Source organism: Triturus cristatus, chromosome 5_2 (assembly GCF_964204655.1).
Source record: "Triturus cristatus chromosome 5_2, aTriCri1.1, whole genome shotgun sequence".
NCBI lineage: Eukaryota > Metazoa > Chordata > Amphibia > Caudata > Salamandridae > Triturus > Triturus cristatus.
The window spans coordinates 578,319,000-578,344,370 of NC_140588.1; the positions used below are offsets into that span (position 1 = coordinate 578,319,000).

General features: G+C 50.0%; 1 protein-coding gene across 5 annotated transcripts in view; it reads left to right on the forward strand.

The window, feature by feature from the left end:
* LOC146829023 (uncharacterized) overlaps positions 1-25,371 on the forward strand; it is a 308,530-nt gene that overhangs the window by 97,574 nt on the left and 185,585 nt on the right. For 3 of the 5 annotated variants that reach the window (XM_085607655.1, XM_085607653.1, XM_085607656.1), the window contains exon 5: positions 24,074-24,208. In XM_085607655.1, the coding sequence (XP_085463781.1) occupies positions 24,074-24,208 (135 nt within the window). The remainder of the gene's footprint in view (positions 1-24,073; positions 24,209-25,371) is intronic. The other 2 variants (XM_085607657.1, XM_085607654.1) reach the window with 1 other exon arrangement.

A 25,371-nucleotide genomic window follows, 5' to 3' on the forward strand; every position in this document is an offset into this window, starting at 1 on the left:
CTGCTGCGAAAACATTCCCCCTCGCGCCCATTTGTATCTCCTCTTTGTCACTGTACTTAACGTGTGTGTGTTCCAGACCTCTCCTGTTTTTAAACAATTACCCCGCCCTCCTACTATAGCAATGCAAATAACGCTCTGCTTTGAAAAAAATCACTCTAGCCCATTTGTGTCTCGTCTTTGTTCCTGTTCTTATCACGTGTGAGTTCCAGACCTCTCCTGTTTCCATAGTCCTGTTCTGCCCTCCTACTATACCAGTGCAAATAACGCTCTGCAGCGGAAAACTTCACCCTTTCGCCCATTTGCCCATTTGTGTTTTGCGTTTGTCACTGTCCTTAATTTGTGTGTTCCATATTTCTCCTGCTCCCATACTCCTATCCCACCCTCCTAAAACTAGTTTTGTTTTTTTCAAAAGGCGTGTGTTTTGTTGGTGCGTCTTCTACCCGGCTGTCTCAGCTGCGATGACAATAATCTGTTGTTTTTCTGACTGATGTTGTCTGCACCGTCGTGATTCCAGAGATGCCATTCTATGATTACTATTGATGTGGCACTATCACATAATGCCTAAATTACTAGCAGACTTACTAGTTATTCTGTTCCACGAAATCCAGAAGCAACAATTTGCGTGCAGTTTCCCATCTTGGGAAAGCTTACACATTTACTCCTGGTACAGGAAGGAGTAAACGTATTTTAAGGGTGGAAGTGTGTTAGAAATGAGGGGGCTCTGGTTGACGCAGGTGTGAACCCACAACAAGCAGGGACCCTTTACTTCTGGTCAGGGCGAAGGATGACTCCCCAGAATAACCCCTGCTCACCCTCTAGGTGCGTGGCGCGAGCAGTCTAGGCTAAGTCTCAGGCGTACACGGTTAAGCAAATGCAATTACACGTACAGTAAACCCCTTGCATGCACCACAAACGGACACCAATCAGGAAGTATATAAAAATAAGCTTTTATGTAGATTCAGCAGATTCAAATACAAGGCCCAGTAACGTTGAACTGATGGGGCCACAATTCTGGGAAATACGGTCAAGTTCTCTTTGTTTTACGGAAAGTTCTTTAGGCGGGCACAAGGTAACTGTAGGCCTCAGCGCACTTTGTGCTGAGGCAGCGCCCCGGAAGCACACAGCAGATGACAGGGAAATAAGAACGTTGCGGACCCTGGATCCGATGCGAGCTCGCGGTCGAGTTCGTAAGTGCAGTACCTTGTTTCTTGACGCAAAGGCGGGTGCGGGATTTCAGCGGCTCTTCGACAGAAGAGCGAGGCGGCGTCCGGGGCTCCCACACTTCACGAGGGTGTCTGATCCTCAGGCTCACGACAAGAGCGGGGTGTTGTAGGTGGCGGGTGAACAAAGCGGGGCAACCGGGCACGCAGATGCGTCCGGGCCGTCCGAGGCTTGGAGATGCTCACAAACGCCGATTCCGGCGGGAGGGTGAAGGTGCACAGCGAGCCTCCACGAGCGAGGTGACGGGGCAGCCCAGCACAGCGTAGGGGGAGCGGCTCCGATCGAGCGAGGCTCTTCCCAAGGCGGGGGCGGCTAAGCAGTCCTGGTCACGGCTCAAGGAGGGACTGGGCACGAGGGTCACAGCTCCGGCGAGGGAAAGGACACCACAGTCCAGCAGCAGGCGAGTGAAGATCAGGTAGAGCCCAATGGTCCTGGGGCTCAGTTCAGGGGGCAAGCTCAGTTCCAAGCCCTTGGAGATCGTTTTGGAAAAGCACAAGTCTTGAAAGTAAAAGTAAAGTAAAGTTTTCAGCAACAGTTTCTCTTCTCTCCTTTGGCAGCAAGGTCACCACTGCAGGCCAATCCCCCAGGATAGGGACAGTCTTCCTCCTACAGCTTTCCCGGTGCCTCCCCCTCAGGCAGAGATTCTTCTCGGTCAAAAGCGGATCTAGTTTCTTAGGAGCAGGGCTCCTCCATTTATACCACAAATCTTTTGTTCTCCCAGGCCAGGGGGGCCCTTGCCTAGTTCAGTCCGGTTTCTGAGCACTTTGTTTACGTGATGCAGGCTTCTTCTTTCAGAGTGCAGGGCAGAGTCATCAGACGCTCCACAGGGGGTGGAGCCGGCATCGAGGTAGCGGAGCACTGTCCTATTCAGAACCTAGGAGCACTCCTCCCACCCATCTACCTGTCGATCGTCCTATTCATACCAGGCTACCTAGCCCTGCCCATCTGGGTTCCCCCAGCCCTGTCACTCACACCAGCCAGACATCAGATACACATCACGCAGAGGCGGCTGAAATGTTTAGGCAAGCAAAGGCCGACTTTCTAAAAGCGGCATTTGCAAACCCGGAATATTAAAATAAACCTTGCGAAAAGATGTACCTTATTATTCCGAGTTCAGGCATACTAAACTCGATCTTCTACCATGTTCCCTGGGTCGGTTAGGATCATAGGGTGTAATAATCCAGGCCGCCCATACTGGCCTATGAGAACAGGGTAGCCTTGCAGTAGTGAACAACAAGATGGCGGTAATTCACTACTAGGACATGCCACGCATCCGGGCTTGTCCTACCTTAGGCTTACAACGCACCCTGCCCGTGGGCCTACCAGAGGGGTGACTAACATGCAGCTAAGGGAAGGTTTTAGGGACTGGCAAGTGTGGGCACTTGCCGGTCGGCGTGTCAGTACCAGACTGCACGCAGGTTCTGCGATGGCAGACCTTAGACGTATTTTACCGGCCGCTTTTGTGGGTGGCACAACCCGTGCTGCAAGCCCACCAGCGGTGTTCGTATTTACATGCCCTGGCGCTCCTGGCGCACTTTACTGGGGTCTGATAGTAAATCAAACAATCCAATCATGGAATCCAACCAACATATACAATTTACATAGGGAGCACTCGCACCGCGACACTGGTTGGCAGTGGCACAGCGCGCTGAGCGGCCAACACCATAAAAACACATGAGGCACAGTGACAAAAAGAGGAAGGGAGACTCACGCCAAGGTGCCAGGTCTAACAAAGTGCATAGGAAGAACCGACACAAAAAATCGGTGCGTTTAGGTGGAAGAAGATTTAAAAAAGTTTGCATGTGAAAATGTGTTTTCGCGTCACACTTGTGCAAAGTCCCGTTGGTGTCTCCGTTCCCCCAGCTGCTGCCATGAATCAGTGTTAATGGCCCATCAGCGGGAGGCGCCGCTTCGCACAATGTGTACAGACGGAAAGCCTCCCTTTGTGTAGGCGAGTGCCAGGGAGCCAGCTTCGCTCATGCCTGCCAGATGTCCTGTTCAGAGCCTGCTGGGGGTCGGGGTGGGTTTTCGGGTGCTATCAGGTGTGCTTCATTCCGTTTGTTGGCTTCATTCTGTTTGTTGTGCAGCTGTTAGCATCACAGGTGGACCCCGATTGCATCCACGGACATGGAAGTCCAGAGAGCTCTTGGAGGCGGCAGTGAGGAGCGACGCGTGCTTCCGGATAATGACGTCCTCGTGACTATTTTGACTACGCTTAGCTTGCAGCCACCAGTTATCTAGGCTAAATTACCTCCTACCCGGATTGTGTTCATCATAAAAAGATTCAACTCGGTTTTCTCATAAACCATTGGTCACATAGTTAAGGGTGCCAGGTGGTTCATGTCATCAGGGGAACCTTTCACCAGATTTTTTGTCGAAACAAATTGTCATGTGGCAACTGAGTTCTGGTGTGTGGCGAGCAGTGGGTTGGAAAATGGTGTCCGTGATGAGAAAAAGCCCTGTAGTGACCTTACACAAGGGTTTTAGAAATGTTGCAAACCCTGGACAACTTTCAATTCCTTTATTTACAGCCTATTTTGTGCTTGCATTACATTCCGTAGACAAAAAAAACGAAAAACAACCCATCCCTACCTGAATTTGGATTGATGCCATTTCCAGTCCCTCTGCGCTTGATGTCCTAATTGTCTTTTATGGGCGTCACTCACAAAGGTCTGCATATAAATTGGTAATTTACAACTATTAAAAGATGCACTCACACATAGTCCTCATTTCTACATGTATGCAAATCCATGTGATTCATCTCTGCATGGAACAAAATATACATATATGCATAATATTCACATAGCATAATTACTAGTTCCATTTTACTAATTGATTTGGGGCAACAAAATTCATCAACTTCTATATTTCTCGGACGACAGGATTTTCCCTCTATTTCCCACACGTACTCCATCCAGGCCTCCAGATTGGCCTCCAACAGTTTCCATACAAATAACACTAGGTTGATTCGAGTGTAAATCGAGTTCTCGGATAATTCTGGCACGGGAATACCTAAATGTTCATGAATGTTTAAAATATGCACCACTTTCTGCCTGGTAACCTTATTTTCATTACTTTCTTTTTGCCGCCCTATTGACCTTTCCCTTTCTCCTTGGAGTACCACAAATGAAAAGCGTGGATTGTAACAACTGTGTGCATCTCACGCCTCTGCATATTGTGCATGTGCTGCATACATTTATGCATGCAAAGGATGTGCATAGAATAATAATAACGAAAATCCCAAAGGTTTGATTACTGTGTCCTTGGTAATGATCAACAAAGCACCGTTAGTAGGCGAGTCTCAATATGATTAATAGGAATAGGAGTCTGATGTCGAGCACAGACGTTTCAGTGATATGGCTTGAGAGAAAGATTGATAGTTGTTTCATGGGTTGTTTTAATGAATTCTAAGATTTTGGAAGTCTAGCTATACACACACCTGCAAGATTTTAGCTACACAATGGAGACCAGCGATGGGACGAAAAATATTGCTGTGGTGAGGCTTAGATTTAGCGTTATTGAATAGCCGTAATTAACCTCTTTGAACAATGCCTTGGTCTATAGAAATGTGTATAGACAGAAGAAGTGTTGTCCTAGGGGCAAAGTGAAAGACACGAGATCGAGGCTTGTAAATACAGGCTGCAGAGCACACCACGATGAGAGTGCTGAACAGAGCTATGGGATAGAGCAGCAGGACTAGGGAGGGAACAGAGGAGTAAACCTGGACGCACGCTCATAGTCATGAGCAATGCCAATAGCTCTAACTTTAATAAGTATTTACAATGCAATGGTCTCGGCATTGGTAAAGTTAGAGCTATTGGCATTGCTCATGACATTATTTTTGTTTATGTTTTTGTTTTTAAAACCATTTAAAGAAACGGCATTGTCATGAGCAATGCCAATAGCTCTAACTTTAACAATGCCGAGACCGTTGCATTGTAAATGCTTGTTCCTTTTTACCTCTGGTGGAAGTCATGATCATCCCCCACCAGCAATGCCAGTGTGGTCCGCTAGAATCTTGGCCTATCGTTGTCGGCGGTGCAGCGTCTCTAGGGGCTCGAGTGTCCTGAACCCCTTCGCTGAAGGCCAGCTGAGGTACAAGCGGGGGACCCACCGCACACCCACAAGCCGCACCCAGACCTAGCTGGGCCGCCTCCGCGGGGTGCCGAGCCCACCCCTCTGCGACCACCTCTAACGATGGCCACGCTCGAAACCCGGTGCAGGAGCGAGCTCCAAGTGCTGTAAACCCCTCCAGGGGTATGATAAGTCCCAGGGCCGGTCCGCACCAGTTATGTCCCACTGATTATTTACTAGGAAAGCAGCCGCTGCCCAGGGTCAAGCACTCTCAAGGCAGTGTTGTCTGGGAGCCCCGTGGGAAGCTCGTTAGGGTTGGTGTCCCCCAATAAACGTCGGCCCGCAGCAGGATCCCCGGGCCTACGTAATCAGGTCGCGTCCTGCGCCAGGGTAAATCAAGTCACCAATGTTACTGCGCCGTCACCAGCTCGGGTCCATACTCCAGGGGGATTACATGGGAGCTCGGAAGGTGATCCGGGTCTGATCTCCCTTAATCATGCGGAAGTGCCTGTAAGGGGCCCTGCGTGGCAGCCGTCCGCCCCCTGGGCTTGCTCGACAGTGTAGTGCAGGTCGCTCCAGGCTATGTGCAACAAAATGGCGGGGCGGTGCTGTGTGTGCTGGGGAGGCCGCCATGATCGCTGGAGAGGCCCTAGCGGAGCTTGGGCCTAGCGTAGGGGGTGTTCACCATGACGTCTCTCCCGGTCTGTTTCTCCGCTCCGAATTGAAGGCTGTTGTCTGCCAGCTCATTCCGCCCCCCTGTCGACCAGTTCCTGCAGAGCTCCCAGGACACATGTGGGCGGCTGCCCAGCTCCCACAATGGAGGATCCGCTGCCCCAGGACAAGATGACGCTCTAGAGCTCCCAGCTCCCACTAGTCGGTTGGCCTCCGCCACTAAAGCGCCATCCTCAAATCCGGTGTGGTTGAGTAGTCTGTTGCCTGCAGCTGGAGCCCTCGGAATGCCAACATGGCCCGGCGGCCACAAATTCAGTAGCCCAGGGAAACTCTGCCTCAGGGCTCCGGAGTCGCTCTCCAGATAGCTCAGCTGGTGCTTGGTCGATGGAGGCTGCCGCTTGTTAAGTTCTGTGCCTTATGGGGCTATAAGCCGGTGCTCAAGTACGGCGGTCGGCGGAGAGGCGGCGAGACCTGTCTTACTTCGCTGCCATCTTTGTCACGCCCCCTGTTTTGAATGAGAGTTATTTATGAGTTCTGTGTGACTGCTGGAAGAGCTAAGTGGAGTGTGTTCAGCATAATCGTTGCCTCTATTCCGGTCATAGAATTAATAAAACAAAATTTGTACAGTCCACATCAGTCTATCCTGTGACTCTTGGGTTGAGAAAGTGAGGAAATATCCGACAGCAAAAGTAAGATTTTCCAGAATCTCAGCAGTGCTTGAACATCTGAGGAAAGCAGAACTTTGTTTTGCTCTGCTGCTTTGCAATCCTGCATCGCCAGAGGAGCAAAAGTACTGGTCTACTTTAGACAGCATGTTGTAGTTGATCTGGGAACTGAGGAAACTCTGCACAATAGCGGTAGCAAGATTTATTATCAGAAGCTGAAGCTCTGCTGGGTTTCTGCTCTTCCTGTAGACTGAGAATAAGTGTGGGAATCCACAATAACTTTTCTGATGAGATGCAGAGCTTACCTTCTTGCACAAGGAAAAGGACTGTGCCTGCCCAAAATGATTGACCTTATCCGAGGGACATCTGCACAAAGCCCAGGCAGCTAGATAATCTCTTAACTCATCAAGGGCTCCAAAGAGTCGCAAGACCATGCAGCCCAGCTGACCAACAGAAGCAAAATCTAAGAACTAAATTATCTAGTGGAGCTGCAGTGTTGCCAGTCTACAATAAGCTGATAAACAAGGACCACCCTCACTCCATGCTAATAACTGTATCACACACAAACGGAAGGACCATGAGTCAATAAATCTTTAATTCGTCGATGTTCTAGTGCCTGAGAACTGATGAAACTATTGGGTTCACTGGGTGTCCCTGCTGCTCTGCAGTGCTGCTACCAGTGAAACTTTCCATCCGTGACGAGTAACATGCAGGGATCTAAATATTACATTCCCCTAGGAATGGGTTTTGGCCTACTAATAATATAGAAGAAAGGTTTAGTCCATAACCATTACAGGTTTCCAGTAACTTGTACTATTTGAAGTGTTTCTTTACTGGACATGGGTCACCATTGAGTTGAAAACTGAATTTGAGAACTGCACCAGTGACAGCAGCTGAGGTGTGCACTGAATCAATCAGTCAATCAAACAGCATTTGTAAAGGGCAGTACTGTCACACCTAGGGGTATCTGGGTGCTGTGTTTCCGTTCAAGAGCCAGGTCTTGAGTCCCTTTCTGAAGTCTGCCAGCGAGGGGGCTGTGCGGAGCTGGGAGTGAAGGTCGCTCCGGGTCTTGGCTGCGATGTAGGAGAAGGAACGGCCCCTGCTGCAACGGATGTAGGGAGTGCGTGTCTGAAGGAGATTGCAGGTGTCTAGCGGGATGGTAGAAGCTCAGTCGGTAGTTGAGTTAGGCAGGAACCTAGGTTGTGGGGGGCTTATAAGGCATGTGTGAAGATCTTGAACTGGCATCTTTACTCGATGGGAAGCCAGTTGAGGTCTCTCAGGTGGGGGACGATGTGTGTTCTTTTAGTGAGGTCCAGGATGAGTCTGGCTGCAACGTTCTGTGTGGTCTAGAGTCTTCTGAGGAGCTGGTTGGAGATGCCAGCATAGAGGGCATTGTCGTAGGTGAGGTGGCTGTTGACTAGGGCCTGGCTGACCGACTTTCTGGTGTTTGTTGGAATCCATCTGAAGATTCTGCAGAGCATACTAAGTGTGTGGAAGCAGGAGTAGATGACTGTGTTAACTTGTAGTTTCATGGTCATTTGGCTGTCGAGGATGATGCCGAAATTGCATGCGTGGTTGTTCGATATGGGTGTGGGTTTGAGTTCTGAAGGCCACCAGCTATGGTCCCATGCAGAGGCGTTCTTCCCAAAGATCAGCACTTCGGCACTTCGGCTTTGCTGGAGTTGAGTTATAAGCAGTTGTCTGTCATCCATTCGGCTACGTTGGTCATGGCTTTGCAGAAGTTGGTTTTTGGCATTGGAGGGGTCCTCGGTGAGCAAGAGGATCAGTTGTGTCATCTGCATAGCAGATTATGTTAAGTCTGTGGGATCTGACGCCGTTTGCGAGGGGTGATCTTGTATATCTTGAGCAGGGTGGGGCTGAGGGATGATCCTTGTGGTACGCTGTATATGTCGGCTTTGGGTGCAGAGGTGAAGGGAAGCAGTCAGATGCTCTGTGTGCGTCCTGTGAGGAAGCAGGCGACCCACTTGAGGGCATCTTGCAGTATGTCTATGTTGTGGAGTCTGTGGATTAGGGTGTTGTGGGAAACTGTGTTGAATGCAGCAGAGAGGACAAGGAGGATCAAGGCCACGTTTCGCCATGGTCGAGGAATGTTCTGATGCCAGTAGCGGCAATCAGCGAGGTCTCAGTGCTGTGCTTGGCACATAATCCTGATTGAGAGATGCCAAGTTAGTGGTTTTGTTCCAGGAACTCTGTGAGCTCCAGCCAGATACCCAGGATTGGCGCATTAACTGAAGTATCTGTAGAAGGTGTGGCGATTCCTACATATAGGGCGTTGTTCTACTGCAATCGGCTAGTGATGAGGGCCTGTGTCATGGTGCATCTCATGTGTAGGGGTAGCCATTTGAAGATGTTGCGTAAGCATGCGGAGGAGACAGCGTTGATCTGGGATTTCATGGTGACCTTGTAAGTGATGATTCTTAGATTTATGGCATGGTCGAAGTGAGTAGGTGCGGGTCCTAGGTCTGATGGCCTCCAGGAGTCGTTCCATGTGTTGCTGCTGTTGCCAAAGACCAGTACTTTCATCTGTCTGTGTTCAGCTGTACGCAGCTGTTCCTCATCCAGTCAGCAATGTTTGTCATACATCCGACGATGTTGGCCAGCGGTGTCATATATGCGTTGAAGATCGTGGAGCTGAGGAATGATCCCTGGGGGGGGCACCCCAGGTGATCTCCTTGGGTTCAGAGGTGAAACATGGGAGATGGATCCTCTGGGTTCTTCTGGTGAGGAAGGAGGTGAGCCATCTGAGCGTGTCTACTTGGATGCTAATGTGTTTGGAGTCTTCTGATCAGCGTGTGGTGGAATATGGTGTTAAAGGCTGCCAAGAGGTCGAGGAGGATCAAAGCTGCTGTTTCTCCTCAGTCGTAGAGGGTTTCGGATGTCGCCAGTGGATGCGATCATGGCGGTTTCAGTGCTGTGATTGCTGCAGAAGCTGGATTGGGAGGTGTCTAGTAATAGGATAACATTTGCCTTACTCCCAATGTTTTAGTATTCCCAATGGCTGGGGTCTTTAAATCCTTTTAAGGGTCATAGATTGGCCCCACCTGGTGCTAGCAAAATTAAGAAACAAATTTACACCAAACAAAAAATGTGTATAGCTCAATTTGGTTACTTTAAGTTTGTTGTTGATCTGTCCAGATTGTTTTGTGGAGTTGTTGAGCATAACTTCCCTATTAGATTTTGAATTATAAAATAACCTTTTTGGATTTACCCATGACTTCTAACCACTTTGACAATTGTACCCAAAACATACTAAGATGACCTTTTGGTGAATAATAATAGTAATAGCTGGTGCTGTTGTTGATGATAATATTATTATTAATTACCAGTTTGTTTAAAAAAAACAAGAAAAAAAAAAACAGTAAATTGTGAAGTAAAAACCTCTTGTTCGAGGCATATGAGCTGCAGATCACACTCTAGGATAGTAGATCGCCAGCTGGTGTTGGGCTTGGATGCTTGCACGTTGTTGTCGTCTTTGGAAGAAGTCTTTGTGGTCATGAGGTAGGTGACTCCTCCCTTGGACGATAGTGCGCATGGGCATCAACTCCATCGTTAGAATGGAAAGGACACCTTTCAAAAAATGCTCCCAGTGTGGAGCAAAATTTCCACACAGTGACCATCACAAGGTCTGCAACCTGTGCCTATCACCTGAACACGACGAGTCCAGCTTTCCAGCCTGTGCATCCTTTCGATCCAAAAAGACCATTCGAAACCGAAGGGCTCGAAGACTCATCAAGGCACAGAGACCAGCTCCGGAACCAGAGAACATCTTTGATGAAGGCCCTGATGTCCCAGAACAAGATTCAGAGGATCTCCAAATCATCTCCGAAGCAGAGGACTCCGACAACCCCATCACTCCTGGGCAACGTGTGAGTACTACTGCCCCTTCCCCAACCCCTCCAAAACCAAAGGCATTGGTCAAGACTTCACCTGTTGCCCTAGTCGAGACCGAAAACATCCTTCAGAAGCCCCGCCTCCGGGCTCGGCTCCGAAGAAACAACACAAGCCTTCCGGTAGCTCCGGACCGAGCAAACCACATGTCATTGTCCCACCGGCACCTTCGGCACCGAAGCCAAAAGTCCACTCGGCACCGAAGTCGGCTCTGGCACCTTCGGCCCCGAAAACGCCAAGGCCCATAGATAAACCGGCGCCGAAGGTTCCCAAGCCTAAAGATCCAGCTACGGCTCCGAAACCATCATCGGCACCGAAACTAAACGGCTAAGGACTCTGATACACCTCCTAAAGCCAAAACCTCGCTCAGAACTGAAAAAATCAGCACCGAAAACTGTTCCAGAGGAACAAGACCTTTTTCACCCAGATCCCATCGATCCAAGGCAGAAAAAGATTTATATTATCCCAAAGACTGGACAGGTCACGGCTGTGCCATGTAAAAAACGAAAACTGGACACACCATCTGCTCCAGTTCCTGTACACAGGAAGGACTCTGCAACATCGCCTATGCCCCCTTCCTCTCCTATTCTGCCTTCTAACCCACCTCCTCTGCCTACACCACCCTTACCTGTAACTTCTCCACCACATACACCACCTCCAGATGATGATGACCTAGGGGGTGGGGGTGATCCTAATGACCCGTTCACGGATCCAGATATCTCACCACTTGATGATTGTGCATTCCCTCTCCCAACAGACATGCCAGAACCGCAGCCATATCCCTCCAAACCATCTCCCCCAGATGATCACCTAGGGTTTGGCCAATTATTAAATAGAGCGGCACTTTATCATGGCCTTACAATGCACTCCGACGCACCAGAGGAAGACTTCCTCTTAGATACTTGTGAACAATCTCAAAAGTCAGTACAAATCCGACCTATGATCAAAGGAGTCATTAAGCACGTTCGAGGTATTTAAAGACCCCGTCTGTGCCAGGGTTCTTAACCCTAGAATAGAAAAGAAATATAGGCCTGCCCCTGAAGATCATAATTGCATCAAAGGACAGTTGCCTTTTGGATTCTTTGGTCGTTTCCAATGCTAGGAAACGCGCCAACTCCCAAACCACAGCAGATACACCACCCCCGGACAGAGAATCCAAACTGCTAGAAGCCTCTGGCAAAAGAGTAGCAGCACAAGCCGCTAATCATTGGCGTATTGCCAACACCCAAGCACTACTAGCATGATATGACAGGGCACACTACAACCAGTTAGAGAATCTCTTACAACATCTGCCTGAACAGTATAAAACCCAGGCAAATGACCTTATCCAAGAGGGAAAGCTTATTTCAAATGCGTCAATTAAATGTGCACTTGACGCCGCAGACACCGCCTCTAGAGCAATTAACACCAGTGTGCTCCGTAGATGACATGCCTGGCTACGCATTTCAGGCTGTAAGCCAGAGGTACAAACTACCATACTTAGTCAGCCATTCAACCAAGAACAGCTATTTGGGCCAGCCGTAGACACTGCCCTTGAAAACAAGCATTTGCAATGCAATAGGTCTCGCATTTATAAGAGTTTGAGCTATTGGCATTGTAAAATTAAAATGCCTTTTATTTATATTTTGGTTTTAAAACAAAAAAAGCCATTGTCATTTACAATGTCAGTAGCATAAACTTGCATAAAAGCAGCGTGCGGCGTGCAGCAGTGTGCGGCGTGTGGCGTGCAGCAGTGTGTGGCGTGCAGCAGTGTGTGGCGTGCAGCAGTGTGTGGCGTGCAGCAGTGTGTGGCGTGCAGCAGTGTGCGGCGTGCAGCAGTGTGTGGCGTGCAGCAGTGTTTCGTGTAGCAGTGTGAGGCATGCAGCACTGTGTGGCGTGCAGCAGTGTGCAGCGTGCAGCAGTGTGGCGTGCAGCAGTGTCGTGCAGCATTCAGCAGTGTGTAATGCAGCAGTGTGCAGCAGTGTGCGGCATGCAGCAGTGTGCGGTGTGCAGTAGTGTGTGGCGTGCAGCAGTGTGTGGCGTGCAGCAGTGTTTCGTGTAGCATTGTGCGGCGTGCAGCAGTGTGTGGCGTGCAGCAGTGTGTGGCGTGCAGCAGTGTGTGGCGTGCAGCAGTGTGGCATGCAGCAGTGTTTCGTGTAGCAGTGAGCGGCGTGCAGCAGTGAGCGGCGTGCAGCAGTGAGCGGCGTGCAGCAGTGAGCGGCGTGCAGCAGTGAGCGGCGTGCAGCAGTGAGCGGCGTGCAGCAGTGAGCGGAGTGCAGCAGTGAGCGGAGTGCAGCAGTGAGCGGAGTGCAGCAGTGAGCGGAGTGCAGCAGTGAGCGGAGTGCAGCAGTGAGCGGAGTGCAGCAGTGAGCGGCGTGCAGATTGGACTGAAAGGTGTAGAAATAAAATCAACTGAAGGCACCTGAATCACCTTTATTCCAAGGTTGCCTTTGTTAAAGATTAAAAAGCGTGTGCACGCATGGGGTAATAATGGCTAAAGCGCTGTCTCAGGCGAGACCTAAAAATGAAAAAGGACACCGAGACTGCTAAGTCCATGGGAGCATTACAGTCTCCACAACCACGTGGCTCCTTTCAGCGCTCCTTCTACAGAGGAGCCTCCAAAATAAGGGCGCAGACACCTCTTCTACATTCAATGCCACTACACAAACATCCCCCAGTAGAGGATATTTTAGAGGCGGATACAGAGGAAACCACAACAAGGGACGAGGTCGAGGTAATAACAACACTCGCACCTCCCCTGCCACAAAACAGTGACTTTCCTCCGCTCCCCCCAGACCATTCCACTCCAGTCGGGGGCAGACTAACACAGTTCCTTCCTGTCTGGAACTCCATCACAACAGACAAGTGGGTAAGACAAATTATCCAGCATGGTTACTGCCTGGAACTTACAACTACTATCCCCCCCCCCCCCCCCCCCATATACCACCCAAACAGCGTTCAATGTCACCAGACCATCTTACGCTCCTCAAACAAGAGGTTCTCTCACTGCTCCAAAAACATGCAATAGAGCCAGTTCCCTTAGAACATCAAGGGACAGGGGTATACTCACTCTACTTCCTAATCCCCAAAAAGGACGGGACTCTAAGACCAATACTCGACCTCAGACCCCTAAATCTGTATATACACTCAGATCATTTCCATATGATCACTCTTCAACAAGTGCTCCCACTGCTGCAACAAGGCGATCTCCTTGCCACACTAGATCTCAAGGACGCCTACTTCCACATTCTGTAGTAGGGGATCTCTGTGTATAGTCATAATCTAGTGAATAGTCCCGCCCATGTGCGTGGACCCCGGAGCAATAAAAAATAATCTCTTAAGGTGTCAAATCATGCAGACCTGCATCCACCTTTAAGAGAGAATTTAATTTAAAGACAGATAATGCAGCCTATACCCACAGGCTACACTGTCCAGTACTTCAACTAGAATTCCACCAACATCCACAAACAGCACTGCCTGCCCAGCTTTTCTCCACACAGGAAAAAACCCTGCCTCTACCAGCAAAAGCCTCTGGAATGATAGAGAGGAAGGAATGGACAGACAAGCCCCATAGGCTGCCATTATGTGGCTGAGAACAGGATACTGTGCCTTTAAGAAAACTTTCCAGAACTTTCCCAGTATCCCAGAATGCACAGCAGGTCCCTTTTACTTTCAGTTCTTTTTTCCGGCTCCAGCTAGCAGGACCCTGGAGCATTGAGCTCTCCCTTTTCAAGGGTTATTTGTTACTTTTCAAGTGATTTAGAAGTGTTAGAAAGTCCTTTTCCTTCTGGTATTGTCAGCATGACTGGCTTGTTCGACAAGTGTCCTGATTGTGAAAGGAAAAAGGCTAAGTCAGACCCACACAGGGTGTGCATCGTCTGCTTTCCCCAGTCCCACGTGCCTGAGGAGTGTGAGATCTGCCGCTCTTTTTCAGCCAGGACCCTGAGAGAGAGGATGAAGATCATGCTCCAGGTCCTGGAGGACAGAAGGCTGAAGGCACGAGGTGGGTCTGGAGGGGCTGATTCTGCCCATGCTGAGGCCTCTGGGGGGCTCCCCAGGGGCAGGAAGACCAAGCGTCCCCACTCCCCGTCGAGGGCGTCGACGGCGGCGTCGAGGGGGATGACTACGGTCTGTTCGCCATCTCCCCAGTGCTCTGGGGAGAAGCGGCATCGACGTCGAAGGAGCTGAACAGGCCGCCGTCGACGGCATCTTCTGCGACGACGCCATCGCCGTCGAGCCATCGGCGGCGAGATCAGGCCCGGCGTCGGCGCTCACCGTCGAGGTGAGAGCGCCGCTCGCCGTCGGCGAACAGACGGTCACCGTCGAGGCGGTCACCGTCGAGGCGATCGACGTCACGGAGATCGACGTCAAAACGATTGCCGTCGAAGGGATCGACGTCGAGAAGACTGGCGACGGTCGACGTCGAGAAGACGGTCGACGCCGAGAAAGACGGTCGACGTCACGAAGATCGACGTCACGAAAATCGACGTCGAGGCGGCGGTCGCCGTCGAGGCGGCGGTCGACATCGAGGAGGCGGCCGACGTCGATCGTCTTCTCGACGTCGGCCGCCTCCTCGACGTCGACCACCGCCTCGACGGAGGCGGTCGACGCCGAGACGGGGCAGGGGGAGCCCTGACGCCAGGAGTAAGAGGGGAACTGAGTCGCCGGGATCGGGGTACTCCGTGGTGTATACACCCCCTCGGAACCCTACGCCAACACCACCTCCGCCCCGCCACCACGACCGCCGACTCCTCCTCCACCGCCACCACCGCCTGCGTCATCACCTCCACCTCCCCCTCCGCGCTCTATACCACCTCGCACTCCGTTGGGGCCACCTCCAGTTCCACCGCGGTCGGTCTCCCTGCCCAGGTATCCGACTCCGCCGCAGGGAACGCCGAGGCCACGACACCCACGGTCGCCGGGCCCGGCTAGACCGGCGGACAGGCCTTAGCCGAGGAGGTCGCGCTCCCGCTCCGTCAGGAGGAGAAGGTTTGAGGAGCCATAGGAGGTCGTCGTCGTCATCAGGACGGCGCCATAGGAGGCACAGGTCCAGGTCACGCACACGGTCCTCGACCAGGGATTTCTCACCGACGCTGTCGGACTCACCGGGGACTAGGGTGTCGCCGGTGGACGATCTAGTCTCCTTCCAGGAGGTGCTGCTGAGGGGGGCAGCCAAGTTGGGAATCACGGTGACGGTGCCGACACCCACGACGTCCGTGATATTCGAGACCTTACACAAAAAACACCTGTCTCGCCCCCTGCTACCTCTAGTGCCGGGACTGGTGGAGCCCGCGTTGGAGTTGTTCCTCACTCCCGCGGTGACGAAATCCGCACCCTCATGGCTCCTGAAAAAGTATCGGGCCCCGGACTCGGACCCTGCTTTTTTAAGGATGGACCCGAAGCCGGACTCTGTCATCGTGACGGCGGCGAGGAAACGGCATGCGACCGCACCTTCGACGGTTCCGCACGACAAGGAAAGCCGCTGGCTGGACTCGGCAGGCAGGAAGGTGTGTGGGACCGCGTCTACCACCATGAAGGCGGCGAGTGCGGGGGCGCTGTTGGGACATTACGACCGGGCCCTGTGGGAGTCCCTCCATCAGTATGCGGACTTGCTGCCCCGGGACAGGAAGGAGGACTTCCTGGAAACGGTGCGAGAGGGTATGCTGGTTTCAAACTAGGTCATCAGTGCGGCAGCAGATGTCTCCTTGTTGGCGGCGCACTCCTACTGTCATGGCGTCCACCAGAGGCGTCACTCTTGGCTGCGCCTGACGTCGCTCAAGCCAGAGGCTCAGCACAGAGTAGCCAATCTGCCAGGAGACCCTGTTTGGAAAACATGCCGATGATGAGATGGCCCGCATGAAGGCGGAGGCGGAGACCCTGACGGCCGTCGGGTTGGAGAAGGCCGAGAAGAAGAAGCGCCCGTTCCAGACGGTTCGGGTCTACGGGCAGAGGGCGTGGGCAGGGTTCGGGACAGCAGCAGCACCAACAGCAGCAGTTCCGGAAACCCTTCCAGAAACGCCAGAGGGGTAGAGGAGGCCAGCAGGCCGCCACTACTACCAAGGGCCCGCCCGGGTCTCGGCCCTGTGCGACTACTTCCCCTGCAACCGTTAACCACTCAAGTGGGGGAAGCATTCAATTTTTTCCGGCAGAGTGGAGAAAATTTACTCAAGACAAGTGGGTGCTGAATATTGTTTGCAATGGATACAGTCTTCGGTTTATCCGCCCCCCTCCACCGATTCCGCCGGTAAGCTCTCAGTTTCAGCTGCGAGAGCTCCAGGCGGAGACAGACATCTTGTTGAGAAAAAAGGCGGTAGAAGAGGTACCTCTGTCTCAAAGGGGAAGAGGTCTGTACTCTCGGTTCTTCCTCGTTCGCCAGAAGGACAAGAACGAGTTCAGGCCCATTCTGGATTTGCGACAGGCAAACAAATGGATTCGCAGAGAGAAGTTTCGCATGCTATTGTTGCATCAGATTTACCCTCAGCTGCAACGGGGAGACTGGCTCTGTGCCATAGATCTACAGGATGCGTACTTCCATGTGCCCATCGCACGGAAGCACAGGAAGTTCCTGCGATTCCAAGTCGGCGCCAATCACTATCAATACACAGTACTGCCATTCGGGCTAAAGTCTGCGCCCAGCACCTTCTCGAAGTGCATGGCGGTGGTGGCGGCACACCTCAGGAGCAACAAGGTGTTTGTCTACCCGTATCTGGACGATTGGCTGATCAAGGCCTCATCCTTCTCGGAAGCGCAAGAACACTTCCGGTGGACGTGCGCTCTCTTGCGCAAGCTGGGGTTACACGTCAACATGTCCAAATCGGTCCCGACGCCGGTCCAGTGCATACAGTACCTGGGAGCCTCCTTCGATACGCAGTCAGCAAGCGTGTCTCCTTCGGAGGAGAGACGGTTATCACTCCTTCGGAAGGCTCAGGACCTCAGGACTGCTCCATCGACGACAGTGAGGAAGGTGTCTTCGCTGCTGGGATCGATGGCCTCCTGTATCTTCCTCACGCCTCACGCACGGCTGCACATGAGACCACTGCAGGAGTGCTTGGAGGATCAGTGGGATCAGAAGACAGGTTCTTGGGACGACAAGATACGGCTGTCTCTACATGCTCTTCAGTCTCTGAAGTGGTGGTATTCGGCGGAAAACCTCCTCAGGGGGGTTCCCTTCCACAAGGACATTCCCACGAAGAGTGTCGTGACGGATGCGTCTCTCCAAGGCTGGGAAACGCATTCCGGGGACTTGCAGATTCAAGGAAAGTGGTCCCCGTTGGAATCGACGTACCACATCAATTTCCTGGAACTCAGAGCTGTCTTCCTGGCACTGAAGGCCTTCCTTCCGTCCTTCCAGACCAACTTGCTGCTGATACAGACGGACAATACAACCACTATGTATTACCTCAACAAGCAGGGGGGGTCGAGATCGCGCACTCTGTCGCAGGAGGCGCAGGCGATCTGGCACTGGCTTCTGGCCCGAGGACTGACTATTACGGCCACGCATCTGCCAGGGGTGCAGAATGCTCAGGCGGATGCACTGAGCAGACTGATTCAGGAAAACCACGAGTGGGTCATAAACGACGAAGTACTAGGAGAAGTCTTCGCAAGGTGGGGGACTCCAGACGTAGATCTGTTCGCCACCGCCGAAAACAGCAAATGCCGAGACTTCGCATCCAGGTACTACCAGCGGGGGACGCTGGGGAATGCGCTAGGGATAGACTGGTCGAACAGCTTTCTGTACGCTTTTCCACCCATTCCCCTGATTCCGGCGGTGCTCATCAAACTGTCCCAGTCAGGGGCTCGGATGATCTTGATTGCTCCGGAATGGCCCAGACAGTGGTGGTTTATGGACCTACTTCACCGGTCGCTCCTTCCTCACATACGGCTGCCGTGCAGGCCGGACCTTCTCACGAAGTTCGGGGGGCGGATGGTGCACCCCAACCTCTCGTCTTTGAGTTTGGCGGCATGGCTCCTGAGATAGTGCAATATGGCCATTTGAATCTACCAGACGATTGTATGGACATACTGAAGGAGTCTAAACGGCCTTCCACTAGGACGTCCTATGCCTACAAGTGGAAGAGGTTCTGTATCTGGTGCAAGTCCAAGAGCTTTGACCCGACGACATGTAAGGAAGATGTCATCCTTCCATATCTTTTACATTTGGCGCAGTCCGGCCTTAATTTCCATTCCATTAAGGTTCATCTGGCTGCTTTGACTGCTTACAGGAAATGCCCTTCACAGACTTCCTTCTTTCAGATCCCTGTGGTCAAGGATTTCTTTGAAGGCTTGAAGAAAGTGTTTCCTCCTGTCAGACTTCCATCGCCTTCCTGGGACTTGAATGTGGTGCTGTCCAGACTGATGAGGGAGCCTTTTGAACCTATTCACAAGGCTTTGTTGCAGCACCTATCCTGGAAGGCGGCGTTCCTTGTGGCCATTACATTGGCCCGCAGGGTGAGTGAACATCAGGCATTATGTTGTCAAGAACCTTATACTGTATTTCATGCTGCTAAGGTTGTTATGCGTAAATTTCTTCCTAAGGTTATTTCTGACTTTCATGTCAACCAGACCATAACTTTACCTATGTTCTTTCAGAATCCCTCTTCGCCAGCGGAGAGGTCTCTCCATTCCCTGGATGTTCGGAGGGTCTTGAAATTTTACCTTGATAAGACCAAGGATATTCGTAGGTCAGACCAATTGTTTATTAATTATGGATCAGTCAGGACCGGTCTTGCGACCTCTAAGCAGTCCATCTCTCGGTGGATTGTGTCCTGCATACAATTGTGTTATCAAAAGGCTAATAAGACCTTAGGGGGTAAACCTAAGGCTCATTCCACCAGGGGCAAAGCTGCCACGACTGCTTTGCTGCGTAATGTTCCGATTGCAGAAATCTGCAAGGCGGCCACTTGGAAGTCGGTCCATACATTTGCTGCGCATTATTGTCTGGACTCGGATGCCAGGGCAGATGCTCAGGTTGGGCAGGCTTCGCTGCGAAATCTGTTCGCACAGTAGTGGTATTATTTTGTAATCTTCTCCATCGCTGTTTGTGTGTGGGGATGGGCTTACCATTCTATTCACTAGATTATGACTATACACAGAGATCCCCTACTACAGAAGGAGTAGTTTCTTTTCTGTAACTCCAGTTCTGTAGTAGGGGTATCTCTGTGATAGTCATAGGCGCCCGCCCTCCTCCCCGGTGGAGAGATAATTATTCATGTGAGGAATGCTACGGGGCTGGCGTGCTACGCCTTCAAAAAGAACTGAAAGTAAAAGGGACCTGCTGTGCATTCTGGGATACTGGGAAAGTTCTGGAAAGTTTTCTTAAAGGCACAGTATCCTGTTCTCAGCCACATAATGGCAGCCTATGGGGCTTGTCTGTCCATTCCTTCCTCTCTATCATTCCAGAGGCTTTTGCTGGTAGAGGCAGGGTTTTTTTCCTGTGTGGAGAAAAGCTGGGCAGGCAGTGCTGTTTGTGGATGTTGGTGGAATTCTAGTTGAAGTACTGGACAGTGTAGCCTGTGGGTATAGGCTGCATTATCTGTCTTTAAATTAAATTCTCTCTTAAAGGTGGATGCAGGTCTGCATGATTTGACACCTTAAGAGATTATTTTTTATTGCTCCGGGGTCCACGCACATGGGCGGGACTATTCACTAGATTATGACTATCACAGAGATACCCCTACTACAGAACTAGAGTTACAGAAAAGAAACTACTCCTTCCCATACATCCTGCTCACAGGAAGTATCTAAGGTTTGTGGTGGACGGACAACACTACCAGTTAACAGTCCATCCATTCGGGTACAACCGCGCCCAGAGTATTCACAAAATGTCTGGCAGTAGTAGCAGCACATCTCAGAAGACAACAAATTCATGTCTTCCGTATCTAGAGGACTGGCTAATAAAAGCCAAGTCATTCAACAAATGTGTTCTACACACATACCAAACCATCCAAATCTTACATAACTTGGGGTTCACAATCAACTATCCCAAGTCCCATCTCCAACCCTCTCATATACACCAGTATCTAGGAGCCACCATAAACACCTCCACAGCCTTAGCATATCCCAGCCCAGCCAGGATAGCCAATATACAAGCTCTTATCACAAAATGTCAAATCCAACACACTCTTCCAGCAAGAGTGTTCATGCAACTCATAGGCATGATGGCGTCTTGCATCTTCATTGTGCCTTATGCAAGACTTCAAATGCGTCCCTTGCAAGAATGTCTAGCACGTCAGTGGAACCAGGCTCACGGACAACTCACAGATCTGGTGTTGGTGGACAGCCGCATACATCGCTCTCTACAATGGTGGAACATAACAAACTTGTCCAAAGGGCGGCCGTTCCTAGAGCCTCTTCCACAGATAGTGCTGACAACAGACGCATCACTCACAGGATGGTGAGCTCATCTCCTTGGACACACCACTCAGGGCAAATGGACCACTCAACAGAAAGTGCTCCATATCAATTACCTGGAACTGCTAGCAGAATTCCTAGCACTAAAATCATTCCAACTACATGAACAGAACAAAGCTGTCCTCATCCGGACGGACAACATGACAGCCATGTATTACATACAAAAACAAGGAGGCACACATCCTATGCAGCTGTCCCAGCTCGCACAGAACATTTGGAGATGGGCCATTCATCAGAACATATACCTACTTGCAGAACACCTTCCAGGGGTTCACAATCAAATTGCCGATCTGTTAAGTCGACAAACACAACAGATCCACGAATGGGAACTACATCCCCAAGTCCTACTGCCCTTTTTCAAACAATGGGGCCAACCAGACATAATCTGTTCGCCACACACGAAAACGCAAAATGCCCAACCTTCGCCGCCAGGTTTCCCCACCCAGAGTCAAAGGGCAATGCGATATGGATGAACTGGTCAGGCAGATTTGCGTATGCTTTTCCGCCTCTCCCACTCATTCCATTAGTGGTACGCAAGCTCGGGCAGCACTCTCTCAAACTGATCCTAGTAGCTCCCACATGAGCACGCCAGCCGCGGTTCACAACACTACTGGAACTCTCTCTAGTTCCACACCAAAAACTGCATCTCTCCCCGTCCTTAATAACCCAGAACCATGGAGAGATCAGACACCCAGATCCAGGTCAACTGAATCTGGCGATCTGGCTCCTGAAGTCCTAGAGTTCGGTTACCTTAACCTGCCACCAGACTGCATGAGCATGATATAAAAGAAGCCAGAAGACCTACCACTAGAGCTTGCTATGCTGCAAAATGGAAAATATTTGCCATTTACTGCACTAACAATAATATACACTCACTGGATGCATCCATCCAGAACATCATTTGCTACTTACTACACTTGCAAAGATGTAATTTAGCATACTCATCCATACGTCTCCACCTTGCAGCATTAGCAGCCTACTTACAAAATCGACAACACTTGTCACTCTTTAGAGTCCCTGCGATCAAAGCGTTCATGGAAGGACTTAAAAGAATTATTCCTCCCAGATTACCACCCTCTGCAGTGTGGAATCTAAACATTGTTCTTACTAGGCTCATGGGACCCCCATTTGAACCTCTGCATAAATGCGAACTACAGTTCCTCACATGGAAAGTAGCTTTCCTTATCGCTATCACATCCCTCAGAAGGGTAAGTGAAATCCAGGCTTTAACCATACATGAACCATTCTTACAATTAGACCAAAAAGAACAAACGGCAAACCAAGGTAAAGCACTTCCAATCCATGTATTGTTATAATTCATGTGATGGTGCAGACTCTTCCCACACCCGCCGTCCGAGGGTGTTGTATCGAGATCAACAAGAGAGATATTGGAAGGTGCACTCGTTTGAAAGTCAATAGTAATAAGGTGAATCACTTATTCCTTGCAAAAGTTCTTTTATTCAATCAACTTGTCCAAAACTGGCAAACAGCCAACGCGTTTCGTTCCCAATTCTTTGCCAGTGGGAACTTCGTCAGGGCTCCTAAGTAGTTAGTCCACAAAAGTCTTCAGGGTAGTAGAGCAAATAACGAGCTCTCTCAGAAACAAACAGTCCCAGTCGACTGGTTAATTAGGACTTCACCACTCACTTATATATAGTGAGAGGAAAATATCTTGAATCGTTCGTAGAAAGTGTTGCAAACAGCATAATACGGTTATTATGCTGTTTGCAACACTTTCTACGAACGATTCAAGATATTTTCCTCTCACTATATATAAGTGAGTGGTGAAGTCCTAATTAACCAGTCGACTGGGACTGTTTGTTTCTGAGAGAGCTCGTTATTTGCTCTACTACCCTGAAGACTTTTGTGGACTAACTACTTAGGAGCCCTGACGAAATTCCCACTGGCAAAGAATTGGGAACGAAACGCGTTGGCTGTGTGCCAGTTTTGGACAAGTTGATTGAATAAAAGAACTTTTGCAAGGAATAAGTGATTCACCTTATTACTATTGACTTTTAAACGAGTGCACCTTCCAATTTCCATTCTTACAATTACACCGTAACCAAGTGGTTCTTAGGACAGATCCGAAATTCCTTCCAAAAGTCATATCTCCTTTTCATCTTAACCAATCAGTAGAATTACCAGTGTTCTTCCCAAACCCAGACTCGGTAGCTGAAAGAGCTCTTCATACCTTAGATGTTAAAAGAGCCCTTCTTTACTACATTGACAGAACCAAATCATTCCGCAAAACAAAACAATTGTTTGTAGCTTTCTCTCCACCACATAAGGGCAACCCCATTTTCAAATCTGGGATAGCTAGGTGGATAGTTAAATGTATCCAAATATGCTACCACAAAGCTTAACGCACACTAACAGTTCCCCCTAGAGCGCATTCCACACGCAAAATTGGGGTTCCATGGCATTCTTAGGGAATATTCCCTTAGAAGACATTTGTAAGGCAGCCACATGGTCTACAACACACACCTTCACTAAACACCATTGTGTTGACGTGCAAGCAAAGCAACAAGCTTCTGTGGGCCAAGCTGTCCTTAAAACTTTATTTCAAACTGCTGCAACCGATATAGGTGACCACCGCTAAGGGAGATACTGCTATATAGTCTATCCTAGTGTGTGATCTGCAGCGCATATGCCTCAAACGGAATATGCTACTTACCAGTATGCATCTGTTCTTGGCATGTAGAACTGCAGATCCACACACGCCCACCCACCTCCCCGGTACCTGTATCTGTTCCAGCATTGTCCTACTTAAACATCACACATGGACATCTCTATCTCTTCTACAAACTCCATCATTTCCCATCATGGCGAAAAACAATCTAACGATGGAGTTGATGCCCATGCGCGCTATCGTCCAAGGGAGGAGTCCCCTATCTCGTGACCACAAAGACTTCTTCCAAAGACAACAACAACGTGCAAGCATCCGAGCTTACCACCAGATGGCGATCTACTATCATAGTGTGTGGATCTGCAGCTCTACATGCCAAGAACAGATGCATACTGGTAAGTAGCATATTCCTTTCTGTGGACTAATGGATTGAGGCACAATCGCCATTTCTATTAGGCCTACTTTGTGAATGCGTTACGTAGTTCTCATCATACTGATTAACTTTCATTTGTTTTAGCAGGCAATCCAGTTTATAATCCAGATATTATTTCCACTATTAAACAAGAGGAAGAATCCGATTTTATGGAAACAGAGGACTCTGATGACTCTGATTGGTCAGAAGAAAGAGAGCGTATTCAATATACCACTAGAAGTGAGTAGTTCTCTTGTATCAAATAGCCAAAATAAATGTTAAATTTTCAATTATATACAAATATGAAATACTTCTACTGAAAAATGTGAATGGTTGCCTCTCGAAACTTACTTTATATAGTGTGGGTGTGGTACAGGTTAAGTGCAATTATGGTTACAAAACAGTACCTAAAAACCATTGTGCCCCGTCATGCACTGCTTGTGACCTTACGTATAACATCACTCATGACATGTTAAATGACATTACTCATAACGTCTCAAATGGCATCATTGATGGCACCATCCAAATGTACCAATGCTCTGCCTTTGGCCGAGCATAGCGAGGGTTAAGCTCGGGACCAGACCCAATGCCCACCCCTCTATGAGCAACCACCCCACACTTCACACTGCCATTGGCTATGCACAATGTGGTTTACCGCAGGGCCTGACCTTTGGCCTGTCTCTGTGGCTAATCCTCCACAGTTGTCCAGCCCTTGCTGTGCATGGCCTTCATCTGTGTATGACCGGCAGCTTGCTGCAAGGCCTGACCTTCAGCCAGCCTCTGAACCAAACTATCCATAGGTGGTCAACTGCGCACATCCTTAAGCCAAGTGCAGCAGGGATTGACACAGGGTCTAGGTGTTTACCAGGCACTATGCTAAAACCTCCATGGGTGTCCAACCTCGACTACACATGAGGGATGACTGCCGGGCCTGATCTATGGCCAGGCCTTGTACTCAGCCCTCCATAGTTGGCCAATCCCCACTGCGCACAACCTTCGACTGTGCTCCAGTGATTGGCTTCAAGGCCAACTTAAAAACTAGAACATGCATTACAATGCTTGTTAGCGTCCAACTCCCACTGTGCAAGACCTTCAACATTGGTCAGTAGGGGTTAGTCATAGTTCCTAGTCTACAGCCAGGCCATGCACAGCCATTTGTAAGGAGCTATACCAACCCTTTTGGCAGTGTGTAGTGGGGTTGGCCACAGGTCCTCTGTCTATTCCACTGCAGACAGACAATCCACCCCTGCTGCATACCGCCATAGCCTGATGTTTTTTTTTAAAAATTTTTTTTTATTAATACGGTTCACAGTCTAATTTCAGCAACACTATCTTAGATTATCCCATCAGTGTTGTCCTTTAACATGTTATTGATGTCATATCTAAGTTCATAAGGTGTTTGG